The sequence below is a fragment of the Eucyclogobius newberryi genome, unplaced genomic scaffold, assembly GCF_026437365.1.
Source record: "Eucyclogobius newberryi isolate DKJ021-1_F unplaced genomic scaffold, fEucNew1.0.hap1 SCAF_12, whole genome shotgun sequence".
Classification (NCBI taxonomy): Eukaryota; Metazoa; Chordata; class Actinopteri; order Gobiiformes; family Gobiidae; genus Eucyclogobius; species Eucyclogobius newberryi.
Window position 1 is genome coordinate 7,018,706 of NW_027315746.1, and position 12,925 is coordinate 7,031,630.

The following is a 12,925-nucleotide window of genomic DNA, read 5'->3' on the forward strand; positions in this document are numbered from 1 at the left end:
TGTTCTAACACACACAAACATGTTCTAACACACACAGACATGTTCTAACACACACAAACATGTTCTAACACACACAGACATGTTCTAACACACACAAACATGTTCTAACACACACAAACATGTTCTAACACACACAGACATGTTCTAACACACACAAACATGTTCTAACACACACAAACATGTTCTAACACACACAAACATGTTCTAACACACACAGACATGTTCTAACACACACAAACATGTTCTAACACACACAAACATGTTCTAACACACACAGACATGTTCTAACACACACAAACATGTTCTAACACACACAAACATGTTCTAACACACACAGACATGTTCTAACACACACAGACATGTTCTAACACACACAAACATGTTCTAACACACAAAAACATGTTCTAACACACAAAACACACAAAAACGTGTTCTAACGGACAAAAACGTGTTCAGAGCTCGACTTATGACATCACACATCAGGGAAAGTCAGAATGTTGTGTTATTATGAAGCTCAGAGAGAGAGGATTCACGGAACGACCGTGAAAGAAGCTAAATGCCACTCCAGGCATGAGGGAGCAGTGTTAGAACATGGTTTAAAGCTGTGTGTGTCCTTAAAGAATATCATGATGTCAAAAACAGTTACATATTTGAAAGTCCCTTGGAGTTGAGGCGTTGCAGATGAGTGTTTGTCCTCACAGTCTGAAGGATCTGGGGCTGGAGCAGTTCACCCTGGCTCAGCTCTTCACTCGGATCTTCATCCCGACCTCGTTCCTCCTGGTCTGCATCCTTCACCTGCACTACTTCCACGAGCCGTTCCTCCGGCTCACGGACCTGCAGGCCGTGGTGGCCAAAGAGCAGAGCACCATCTACAGGTGAGGAGGACACGGAGGAGGACACGGAGGAGGAAAGACTGTGGCCGTTTCAGGCGCCGTGGTGTTTGTTTAGGGGGAATTCACGACCTTCACCACATGAAAATTAGAACTAAACGTCAAACTGGACTAGAACAAGGGTTAGAACAAGATCTAGAGCAAGAGATAGAACAAGAGCTAGAGCAAGAGTTAGATCAATGGCTAGATCAAGGGCTAGAACAAGAGCTAGAACAAGGACTAGAACAAGGACTAGAACAAGGACTAGAACAAGAGCTAGAACAAGGACTAGAACAAGAGCTAGAACAAGGACTAGAACAAGGACTAGAACAAGAGTTAGATCAAGGGCTAGATCAAGGGCTAGAACAAGAGCTAGAACAAGGACTAGAACAAGGACTAGAACAAGGACTAGAACAAGAGCTAGAACAAGGACTAGAACAAGAGCTAGAACAAGGACTAGAACAAGGACTAGAACAAGAGTTAGATCAAGGGCTAGATCAAGGGCTAGAACAAGGGCTAGAACAAGGACTAGAACAAGAGCTAGAGCAAGAGATAGAACAAGGGCTAGAACAAGAGCTAGAACAAGGACTAGAACAAGGACTAGAACAAGGACTAGAACAAGAGCTAGAACAAGGACTAGAACAAGAGCTAGAACAAGGACTAGAACAAGGACTAGAACAAGAGTTAGATCAAGGGCTAGATCAAGGGCTAGAACAAGGGCTAGAACAAGGACTAGAACAAGAGCTAGAGCAAGAGTTAGATCAAGGGCTAGATCAAGGGTTAGAACAAGGGTTAGAACAAGAGATAGAACAAGAGCTAGATCAAGGGCTAGATCAAGGGCTAGAACAAGAGCTAGAACAAGGACTAGAACAAGAGCTAGAACAAGGACTAGAACAAGAGATAGAACAAGAGTTAGATCAAGGGCTAGATCAAGGGTTAGAACAAGGGTTAGAACAAGAGATAGAACAAGAGTTAGATCAAGGGCTAGATCAAGGGCTAGAACAAGAGCTAGAACAAGGACTAGAACAAGAGCTAGAACAAGGACTAGAACAAGAGATAGAACAAGAGTTAGATCAAGGGCTAGATCAAGGGTTAGAACAAGGGTTAGAACAAGAGATAGAACAAGAGCTAGAGCAAGAGCTAGATCAAGGGCTAGATCAAGGGCTAGAACAAGAGCTAGAACAAGGACTAGAACAAGAGCTAGAACAAGGACTAGAACAAGAGTTAGATCAAGGGCTAGAACAAGGACTAGAACAAGAGCTAGAACAAGGACTAGAACAAGGACTAGAACATGGACTAGAACAAGGACTAGAACAAGAGATAGAACAAGAGTTAGATCAAGGGCTAGATCAAGGACTAGAACAAGAGATAGAACAAGAGCTAGAGCAAGAGTTAGATCAAGGGCTAGATCAAGGGCTAGAACAAGAGCTAGAACAAGGACTAGAACAAGAGCTAGAACAAGGACTAGAACAAGAGTTAGATCAAGGGCTAGATCAAGGGCTAGATCAAGGGTTAGAACAAGGGTTAGAACAAGGGTTAGAACAAGAGATAGAACAAGAGCTAGAGCAAGAGTTAGATCAAGGGCTAGATCAAGGGCTAGAACAAGAGCTAGAACAAGGACTAGAACAAGAGCTAGAACAAGGACTAGAACAATAGATAGAACAAGAGTTAGATCAAGGGCTAGATCAAGGGTTAGAACAAGGGTTAGAACAAGGGTTAGAACAAGAGTTAGATCAAGGGCTAGATCAAAGGTTAGAACAAGGGTTAGAACAAGAGATAGAACAAGGGCTAGAACAAGGACTAGAACAAGGACTAGAACAAGAGATAGAACAAGAGTTAGATCAAGGGCTAGATCAAGAGATAGAACAAGAGCTAGAGCAAGAGTTAGATCAAGGGCTAGATCAAGGGCTAGAACAAGGACTAGAACAAGGACTAGAACAAGGACTAGAACAAGGACTAGAACAAGAGCTAGAACAAGGGCTAGAACAAGGACTAGAACAAGAGTTAGATCAAGGGCTAGATCAAGGGCTAGAACAAGGGCTAGAACAAGGACTAGAACAAGAGCTAGAGCAAGAGTTAGATCAAGGGCTAGATCAAGGGTTAGAACAAGGGTTAGAACAAGAGATAGAACAAGAGCTAGAGCAAGAGTTAGATCAAGGGCTAGAACAAGAGCTAGAACAAGGACTAGAACAAGAGCTAGAACAAGGACTAGAACAAGAGATAGAACAAGAGTTAGATCAAGGACTAGAACAAGAGCTAGAACGAGGGCTAGAATTGGGCTCAATTTAGGTTCTACTTTCAGTTCATTGTTGTTGCTCTTTCATGACTTCAAGCTCATTTTGGCTCATCTGCTTAACTCTGGGTATGTGGAGTATTTATATCAGTTTTGGCTTTATTGAAAACTGGTTGTGGTCATTATAATTAATTTACCTGTTTTGATTGAATAATTGGCCTCAGAACCAAACAAAAACCAGTAAAAACTGTTGACATGACCATTTTCACCAATAAATCCATATTTAATTGGACACATTACATTAAATACTACATACCTTAGCTTTTACCTTAACATTAACATCTCTGTCTTAATGTTAACTGAAGTCACGTGTGCAGCTTGCTCAGCTCGTCTCTGCTGAAGATCATTTGTTTCATCACATTTAGAATTTTAAATACTCAACTCGAATTTCTCACGTAGAATTTTCAAACCCTAAAAAAACTTTGACTTCTTTCTAAATTTCACCGGCTGAATTTTTGCAGATTTTTCAACAGTGTAAAATGGGAAATTAGTTTTGGCATTTAGCAGTAGCAGTAGCATTAGCGTTAGCGTTAGCGTTAGCGCTATCATTAGCAATTGATCCAAGTGAGTGAATTTAGTATATTGAATCTTGCACTGAATTTAGACTGTTTGAGGGCGTGAAAATATGGACATTGAATTTTTAAAAGATACATTTTTCAAACTGAGAACAGAACATTAAAAACGCGTACCGCAAAAGTCAGCAATTTTTAAATGTTACAACAAATCGTAAAACAACAGACACAAAGAAAGAGAAATACAAAGACGTCGAAAAGACAAAGAAAACGTCCAATTCCCATTTAGTCCAAAGTCTTATTAACAAGTCCATTTTCCATTTTGTGAATTTGAGTTATAATTTGCGTAGTATGTTTGCAAAGTATGTTCCCGAGGTATCCATCCACTGCATCCACGGCAGGAGTTCTGAGGTCAAGCGGGATGCCAGCAACATGTTTTTTCAAGGTTAAAAAAAATTCAAGCGGTTAAATTCGCCAGCATTTAAAACATTTCCAAATGGGATGAAACAAAAGGATCTTCGCTCTTGTCCATTACCTGCCTCCATTTCTCTCTCTCTCTCTCAGCCACGCTAAGGTCAATGGCCGTGTCTATATGATCATGAGTAGGTGGGTGCTGCTCGCTTCCTCTGCTTCCTCTCTCCTCCTCTTCCTCTTCACTCTTTAGTCCACTCCTCTTACACTTTCATGATCCTAAAGTGTGTTTTATTTCTTAAAGGGGACATATTACGCAAGAATCCACTTTAACGAGCGTTTCCTCATCATTATCTTACTCAAAGTTGCATCGCGACAGATTCACCCGAGTTAATCCTGTATCGTCCTGCAACTGAGTGCTTGGAAAATTACCGTTTCACCTACCTATTGACCCCGCCCACGTCCTTGTACTCAGTTGTGATTAGTCGGGGAAAATGACGACTTCGAGTGACACGTGTGGAGTTCAGAAATGTCTCCTAGCCACTTTGCAAAAACAATCGCATGTGAAAAACGTGTTGAAACGTCACTATGAAGAGGCGGAGCTTATCGGTTCTGCAGTTTTGAACAGGAAGTCAAAGAAGCACTTTCATCGAGCCGTTTTAGATCAATATTGAGATTTACAATGAACAAAATGTAAAACTATGATCTACTTACGTTGTAGTTCAATACTAAACACTGTAAAATATGCATAATATGTCCCCTTTAATATTCCCTCCCTTAAATGATGAATGAACCAGTTTACTTTTGCTTGAAGCCTCATCGGGTTCTTTCTGGGTTTCTAACATTTTTTTTCCAACTTTGCCTTGTCTCTCTGCCCCTGTCCCATGTAAATATATACTGTAGTTACCCTAAACATACTCTATTTGTATTTTATCAATATATGTGTGTATGTACAAGTTTTCAGCCTGTCTTCAAAACGGAACTAGATCATATAAAAGCATGTGTTTAAATGAATAATTAAGTGCCCTTTCTCCCCTCCACACCACCGACAATGCCTGGTCAGCCATATTTTAAGACATTGCAATGCTGTTTTAGCTTTATTTGAGAAGCTTTAGCAGCTTTTTCTAACTTAATAAACGTGTCCAGACTGAGATCTTCTGTTAAAAATGTACAGAAGAATTCATGTCTGGATTCTAACACCATAATGTGAGGAATAATGAAGGACTTTGGTGTTTGTATTGACTGAGACGGGTCTTTTCAAGCTTTCTTTGATTGAAAAGGAACAGTTTTTTTTAAAGGTTTAGAAGTGGGATATGTGTGCAAAATGCATAAAATCGCACTGGTGTTTTTGGAGATCGAGTACAGCGTCTCTCATTAAACTGGCTCATAGGGCATTGATTAAAAGGTTTTAAAGGGAACGTGGCACTGGCTACTACAGCTGAAGTGAAACGATTGAATGACACGGTTCAGTCGCTACGAGAACTACAGCGGTACTTAATGTGATACTAAAGGACTAAACGGAGCTGAGGTTTTTACATGGACAAAAAAATGGTAAACGCTGGTGAATTACACATTTACGGTTCAATATCGGGTTATAAACGCTGTGAACTCAATCATGCAATTTATTTATTTATTATAAATGACTTCAATCAAATCCCGTCACATTCTCGTGGACCCGATCTGGCGTCTCCTGCGTCCCCAGAACACACTGATATTTCTGCTCTTTAGTGTCAAATTTCGCAGTCCATTAATGTTTTGTGTGACGCTTGATGCTTAACCCAGACTTTCCCAAGCGTGTTTTGGCACATTTCTGAGGGATTGCCATAAAATCGACTGAATATCGCCATTGTTAAGATAAAAGTACATATACTGTAGTTCTCGGGCTCCTGAATAAACACGATATTTAGAAAGAGTCCTTTTACGGGCCGCTGCAGGTGCCACGATGTAACATGAGATATTTACACATAAACGTGGTAGTGATGCGTCTTTTGAACCAGGCATATTAAATATTAGTCTAATTATTATACTACTATACTACTATTTAGACTATATCTCAGTCTGATTGTAATAAAATACAGCGTTTTGAAGCTTAAACGATAGAAAACACGACTTCTTCTTCTACAGTGTGTCAAACGCTTGCGCTTCCTGCTAGAGTGCCCCCTGGTGGCCGTTTGCCAGTAAAAAATCTATAAATTAGACGCACTGTTGTAATGACCGCAGGGTTCAAAGGGAAAAAATAAGTGGCTCAAAGTCTGAAAAGTACAGTAATTCTTGTCAATATTGCCCGTCGCTTGTAAGATTAACTCTTTGAAATGGCAAATGCGATCAAATATGGCTGGCCAGGCGTCTTACAAACCGCCCTTCACCTGAAAAAACGCCCGTTTCCACCGCCCCACGATGTCGTTTACAGCTGTGAAACTGTCTCTACCCCTCCCCCGTTCACGACTTGTGTGTGTGTGTAACCTTATTGTCCCCGAGCAGCATCAAGAAAAGAATTCCCTTGCAACAATCCAAGTGAGTATAAGATCCGGGGTTCAAACCGGTGCCTGCTTTGACACGGCTCGACCCGCTGCCTGAGACGTCCATAGAATATACATAAGTCAGTCCGAATCCAAAGCGTTGATGCATCTGTTCAAGTCAAAACCCAGAGAATGCAAACGGAATGTGGCCCGCTTACACCTACGAATGGCTGATGTCCCGCCAACGTACACGCGTCTTCCCTTTACTCTCGTGCATCTTCAGAATGAAAGGCAAATGGGTCACATGTGTTGTATGTATACGGCTGAGGACTGAGGAAGGGGTTGATCATCGTCTGGTTTTGCTTTATTCTTGGCGACACGGCGAGTAAATTGTGGTTTGAATCGTTTGATAGAAATGTTTTTTTTCTTGTGCAGTGATTCTCAGATGTCACGACATTCTGAGCCAGAGATTCAGATCGAGTTTAATGTCGTGATGTGGAGCAGACGTGACTAAACCAGGACTTAACTAGGACTAAACCTGGACTAAACCAGGGCTAAACCAGGACTAAACCAGGACTTAACTAGGACAAAACTTGGACTAAACCAGGACTAAACCAGGACTAAACCAGGGCTAAACCAGGACTAAACCAGGACTAAACCAGGACTAAACCAGGACTTAACGAGGACAAAACTAGGACAAAACTAGGACTAAACCAGGACTAAACCAGGACTATACCAGGACTAAACCAGGACTAAACTAGGACTAAACTAGGACTAAACTAGGACTAAACCAGGACTAAACCAGGACTAAACCAGGACTTAACTAGGACTAAACTAGGACTAAACCAGGACTAAACTAGGACTAAACTAGGACTAAACCAGGACTAAACCCCAGGACTAAACCAGGACTTAACTAGGACAAAACTTGGACTAAACTAGGACTAACACAGGACTAAACCATCACTCACTAGGACTAAACTAGGACTAAACCAGGACTAAACCAGGTCTAAACCAGGACTTAACTAGGACAAAACTTGGACTAAACTAGGACTAAACCAGGACTAAACCAGGACTAAACTAGGACTAAACCAGGACTAAACTAGGACTAAACCAGGACTAAAGTAGGACTAAACCAGGACTAAACCAGGACTAAACCAGGACTAAACCAGGACTAAACCAGGACTTAACTAGGACAAAACTTGGACTAAACTAGGACTCAACCAGGACTAAACTAGGACTAAATTAGGACCAAAGGGTCGAATAAGCTTTAACCTGGACAGAAACATTACTAAAACTGTTCATAGACTTCAGTTTGATTTGAAATATGATTATAAACGGAAAACTTTAATAACAATAAAAAACAATAAAAGTCTATTGAATCTCACACGTTTGAGGTAAATGGACGTGACCAAGCAGCAGGTTTAGTGGCGTTTATGGCCCTTCAGTCGTACGTTCACCACATTTTGAGAACCACTGCACTATTATCAAAAGACCAACAAGCGTTCCTCACAAGTATACCAATACAAATGTCTGTTTACGTCCGTGTTACGGCCGGATTTTAACTCGCGCCCCATTTGCAGGCTGGCACACCCGGAGGGCAGCCTGGCCGACCTCACCATGCTCAGCACCAGCTCCGTGGACGCCGCGCTGCCCCCTAGGGACGAGGAGGAGACGGCGCGGGACAAGCGGGAGGACTGGGAGAAGGAGAAGGAGAAGGAGCAGGCCCTGGTGGTGGTGATGGATGAGAGCGGCGAGGGCAAACACAGCAGTCTGCCCGACCTGAGGCAGACGAGCACCGAGAGCCACCACTGCAGCGCCAAGACGGAGCCCGAGGCCAGCACCGAGCAGAGTTCAGGTACCGGGGCGGAGGCGTCGGCGCGGAAACGGTGGCCCGAGGGTTTGGTCTCTGCGGTGACGATGAGCGCTGCTGGAACAGAGACCAAACTGGAACAATCATTAAAGGTGCACTGTGTAGCTTTTTTGCATTGCCTTGAATTAAACTGACCGGTCTGGCGTTTATTTCAGTTTTTATTGCAGAAAAAATAAACCAAAAACTTGAAGAACATGCATTCTTGTGAGCGACATCGTCTCTCCACGGATTCGACCCGAGACTTGGCCTTGGTGGTGTCTGCTGCTTGTTTAATGCCCTATTGTGGTTCTGTCAAGGCAAAGGAGTAACATTTCCTGGAGACAGGCAGGTGGCAGACCCTCCTCAAGAAATATTACCTAGTGCACCTTTAAACGCAAAGGCAATAATCATAAATCTATTTACACATTTGGCCCTCTGTTACTGTAATGGGGTCTAATGTAGCTGAAAATGATGGCGTAGCATGACCATGATGTCTCTTTATCTACGTTCTGGTGCAGGACTCACTTTCTCCTGCAGCGTACAGGTCTGAATACTTCATTTCTTACTTAGCGACAGTGTGACTTCTCAAGAGCTAGCGCACTGTTAACACTGGTTTGATGAGCTAGGACGGGGAATGACTTTGGTAGGAGTCGCCTCGAACGTTACGCGAGGGAATTGAAGGTTTCAGACGCTCCACCAGAACCAACCGCCGTATTTCCACTGACGCTGACTTTGTATATGTTGAGCAGGCGGACTTGCAAAGCTAAAATCAACGCTAGTGCACGTTAGCATCGGTTGTTTTCTGTTTATTGACGAACAGTTTGAGTGCAAAGTGCATTCAACATCAGCCAAACCCAGCGCTTTACATAAAGAGACGTTAAAACGCAGCGTAAAGTTGCAGAGAAGTGAAATAAATGTAATAAATAAGTAGTTTCCTGAAGTAGTTTCTTGTTTACTTTAGCTTCAGCCATGTCCCACAGCGCCACAAACTTGGAATTACTAAAGGTCTTTTTGTGAATTGCCCAGCCCGTCCTAAAGATGCTAATACAGCTGCAGATTTAGATTGGATTCGTATTATCGATGCGCTCCAGGGCGAACCGAACCTGTGGAACCTGTGTGCCTATCCTACACCTTCAAGTAAACCACGCTCTGATGTTTCAAAGGGTTTGGAAGCTCCTCTTTCCCCCCGTCCTCCCTCTGGACTCCTCTCCCCTCGCTCTGTTCCTCCGCGGCGTTCCCCAGACGCTTCCTCCCGCCCTCAGCGTCTCCCCTTTCCTCGTCCAGCAGTAGATCTTCACCGACGCCGCCGTAAAAAATGCGGCGTTCCGGAGAGATTTGGTCCACGGGCAGATTTACTCCCAAGTTGAACTCATAAGTCACGTTTGGAGAGCTCCCTTTCTCCTCCCGTTCCTTGTACGACCGACAAAAGCGCGAGTAGGAGTATTTCCAGCGCACACAAAACGCACCACTCTTAAATTTAAGCCTTGCATATACACAGAGAGTAAAATAGGTGATAAAACACGACTGCCAGACCTCTGTGTGTAATGAGCAGCTGCGCGTGTGAACTAGAAGCGCTGCAGACAATGGGACCACTATTAGACCGAACATAATAGAGCTTTTGTAATAGTTACATTGCATTATTTTAATATACTTGGGAGAATATAACAATTTGAATGGGGCAGTTTCAATGTTGTTGTTTTTGTTAAAGTATAGTTCTACGGCATGACAATATTTTTCCAATTGCATGATCTAAATTAATGTTGTGTGCACGGAAATAAAATAATGCTTGAATGCTGGTGAGTTGCTGAGCCTCTTGGGAAGCTGTGGCCAACAGTACAATTTATTTATTATAAATGATGTCAATATCTCATCTTCTCTCGTTCTCATGGACCCAATTTTTAATTACATTTATTAAATTTATTAAATTTATTAAATTTATTTTATTTATTTATTTTATTTTATTTATTTTATTTATTTTATTTATTTTATTTATTTTATTTATTTTATTTATTTTATTTATTTTATTTATTTTATTTATTTTATTTATTTTATTGTATTAAGTGTATTCATTGTATTCATTGTATTCATTGATTTTATTTTTTAAATTTATTTATTTTTAATTTAATTATTTGTTTGAATATAAACAAACACAAAACAAGGAACACGACCAGAGAACAAGACCGGTAATAATAAAGATGGCACACAATAAAATGACACTATAACAAGTCTTAGATAAAAGTCTCATTTGGTCCAAAATTTTGTCTTTCAAATGTGTAAATTTTCAAATTAAGTCTGAATGTCATTTTCTGGATTTGTCTCATGTTCTTTGTTATGTCAGTCCAGTCCTGTTTTTGTCATCTTTTTCTTTACTTTCCAAAAGTGTGTTCCAAAGGTATCAATGTATCGTGTCCATGGCAGGAGTTCTGAAGCCCGAGTCTAAATGATGATCACATGTCCACAACAGTCACAACAGCAGTTTAATTCCAGCCTGAACTCGATCATGTCTCATGTTGTGTCTTTATCTGATGTGGACAGTTTTAATGAACATGTATAATACATGTGCAGTAAACACTCTGGATTGTAGCCCTGGGGCAGCGTCCATCACTCCACACTCTCATTACACCCGCATGGACACGGGAGGTAAAGCGGGTCAAGTGTCTTGCCCAAGGACACAACAGCATCGTAAATTAGAGCCATGTTTTATTGAGAAAACCTACTGCGACACGGGGAGAACATTCAAACTTTACACCTGATCTGGGAATTCAGGCCATGCAAACCGCGCCAACGATTCACAAGTGATTCATTAAAATTTGGGCAAAAAACGGAGCAGTGAGTTAAGTTTTGTCCCACCGTCTGGAGGCTCTGCAGGGCATCCAGCATAAAAACCTGCCAAATCACTGTGCAACGATCATCTATGGCAGCTGTGGTCATGAAACTACAGAACACGTGAGTCAGGCCGTCCCTGTAGAGGTTTAGTTTGTCCTCTGTGACTGTGAGTGTGTATGTTCTGCTGTTCTTCTAATTATGACTTACTTTGGTGCTGTAGAACATGTGGTGAATATTTATCATAGTTTTACATCCGTGAAGTGGCTGTTTGCGAAGAGAATTTGAGAAATAAAACTTATACAGGAAGAAGAGCCAAGTTCTGAAACTGAATCCTTCTGTGATGTCATCAACGTGCGACGTGCCGTTGAAAACACAGTTTACACTTAAATGACACTTTTCTGACAGTTTATACAATCAATGAACAAAATAAAGGTGTTATAATATTGGGTTATATTTACTGTCAAATCATAACTGTTGCGTCATTCAAATGGATTTTGACTCTTGTTTACAGTCTGGTTGCTAGGTAACAGTTGTGTAATTACCTCTACCTGTGTCACATTTGCTGCTTTAGACAAGACTTTTCAGTAAAACAAAGGCTTTTTTTCTCCAATTTGGCCATTTTGGTGACGATTATAACACAATAGTTTATGATTTGACGAATAATAAAAAAAAAAAATATTTGCACATTTTCTCTGCGCTTTTGACAGAATGGCGCTTTTTGATGACATCACAGAGGCGGGGGTATTCTGCTGCCTGAAAATAACCACCTTTAGTGTATTTTTAAATGACAAGATCGTTTAATATGGGTTTAATATTTCATACTCAATGTTGTGCGCTGGAGAATTGACCTTAGACCTTTTGCTAAATCTCTAAAAATAATTGTAAAGAAAGATGCTGCCGTCAACGAACGATTTGAACGATTTGATCCACTTGAATAAGATTGTAAAGCATTTTAAATGAACCGTTCTGTTTAATAATTTACACATATTTGTATAATTTATATATCTGAATATACAGGTATATTTTTAAAGATGATTTCCTTAAATTTCTTTTTTTTTTCACATGTATACGGTGCTCCTTTTGTTTGTTTGTGCATGAAATAAATAGAAAATAGAAAAAAGAAGAAAAAAAATAGAAATTCGGTTCTACTTCCTGTCATCTTCAACTTATCATTTGTCAAACTGTCTTCACAAACCACAACTTGACTGATGAAAAACCACGATCATTATTTACCCCAGCGACGATCTCACCAAACGACGTTAATAATGAGAAAAAACACAATTGAAATCACAAAATGTTTCAAAGTCGCTGCCATAGTTTCCTCTTCACTGTCACAAACAAGGCGTGTCCGGCGCTTTTCCTCCTCGCAGACCAAACAGACCAAACCTCCTGAGCGTTCTGGTTTGACTCAGCGAACAATCTCCCACAACATCGACATCGACATCGACCACGACCTCAGAAACGCTGTGATCCGCCCACACCTGGAAACACTCTCCTCCTTCTTAAAACAACGTCTGCCTTTTGTCTGGTTTTGGCTCCGTAAACTGTTTTCTGTCCGAGCTGTGACGAAACTGCCAAACGAGGGATTCATCGTTAAACCGGGACTGAAACGGGATTCAATTCGGATTAAACGTGATTGAAATTAGTACCGTTTGGATTAAACTGTCCTATTATCGTAATTGTAATAAAACACGGGACATATTTAA

The 12,925-nt window shown here is 41.1% G+C and overlaps 2 protein-coding genes across 2 annotated transcripts in view; both read left to right on the plus strand.

Annotated features, from left to right (window-relative positions):
• Positions 1-12,925, plus strand: part of piezo2b (piezo-type mechanosensitive ion channel component 2b) — a 181,959-nt gene that overhangs the window by 96,460 nt on the left and 72,574 nt on the right. Inside the window, exons 17-18 of the mRNA XM_072440697.1 lie at positions 702-875; positions 8,125-8,399. Coding sequence (XP_072296798.1) covers positions 702-875; positions 8,125-8,399 — 449 coding nt within the window. The remainder of the gene's footprint in view (positions 1-701; positions 876-8,124; positions 8,400-12,925) is intronic.
• LOC140355611 (uncharacterized) lies at positions 972-3,666 on the plus strand. The gene is made up of 2 exons (XM_072440277.1): positions 972-1,960; positions 3,624-3,666. The coding sequence occupies exons 1-2, from the start codon at positions 972-974 to the stop codon at positions 3,664-3,666; spliced, it is 1,032 nt and encodes a 343-aa protein (XP_072296378.1).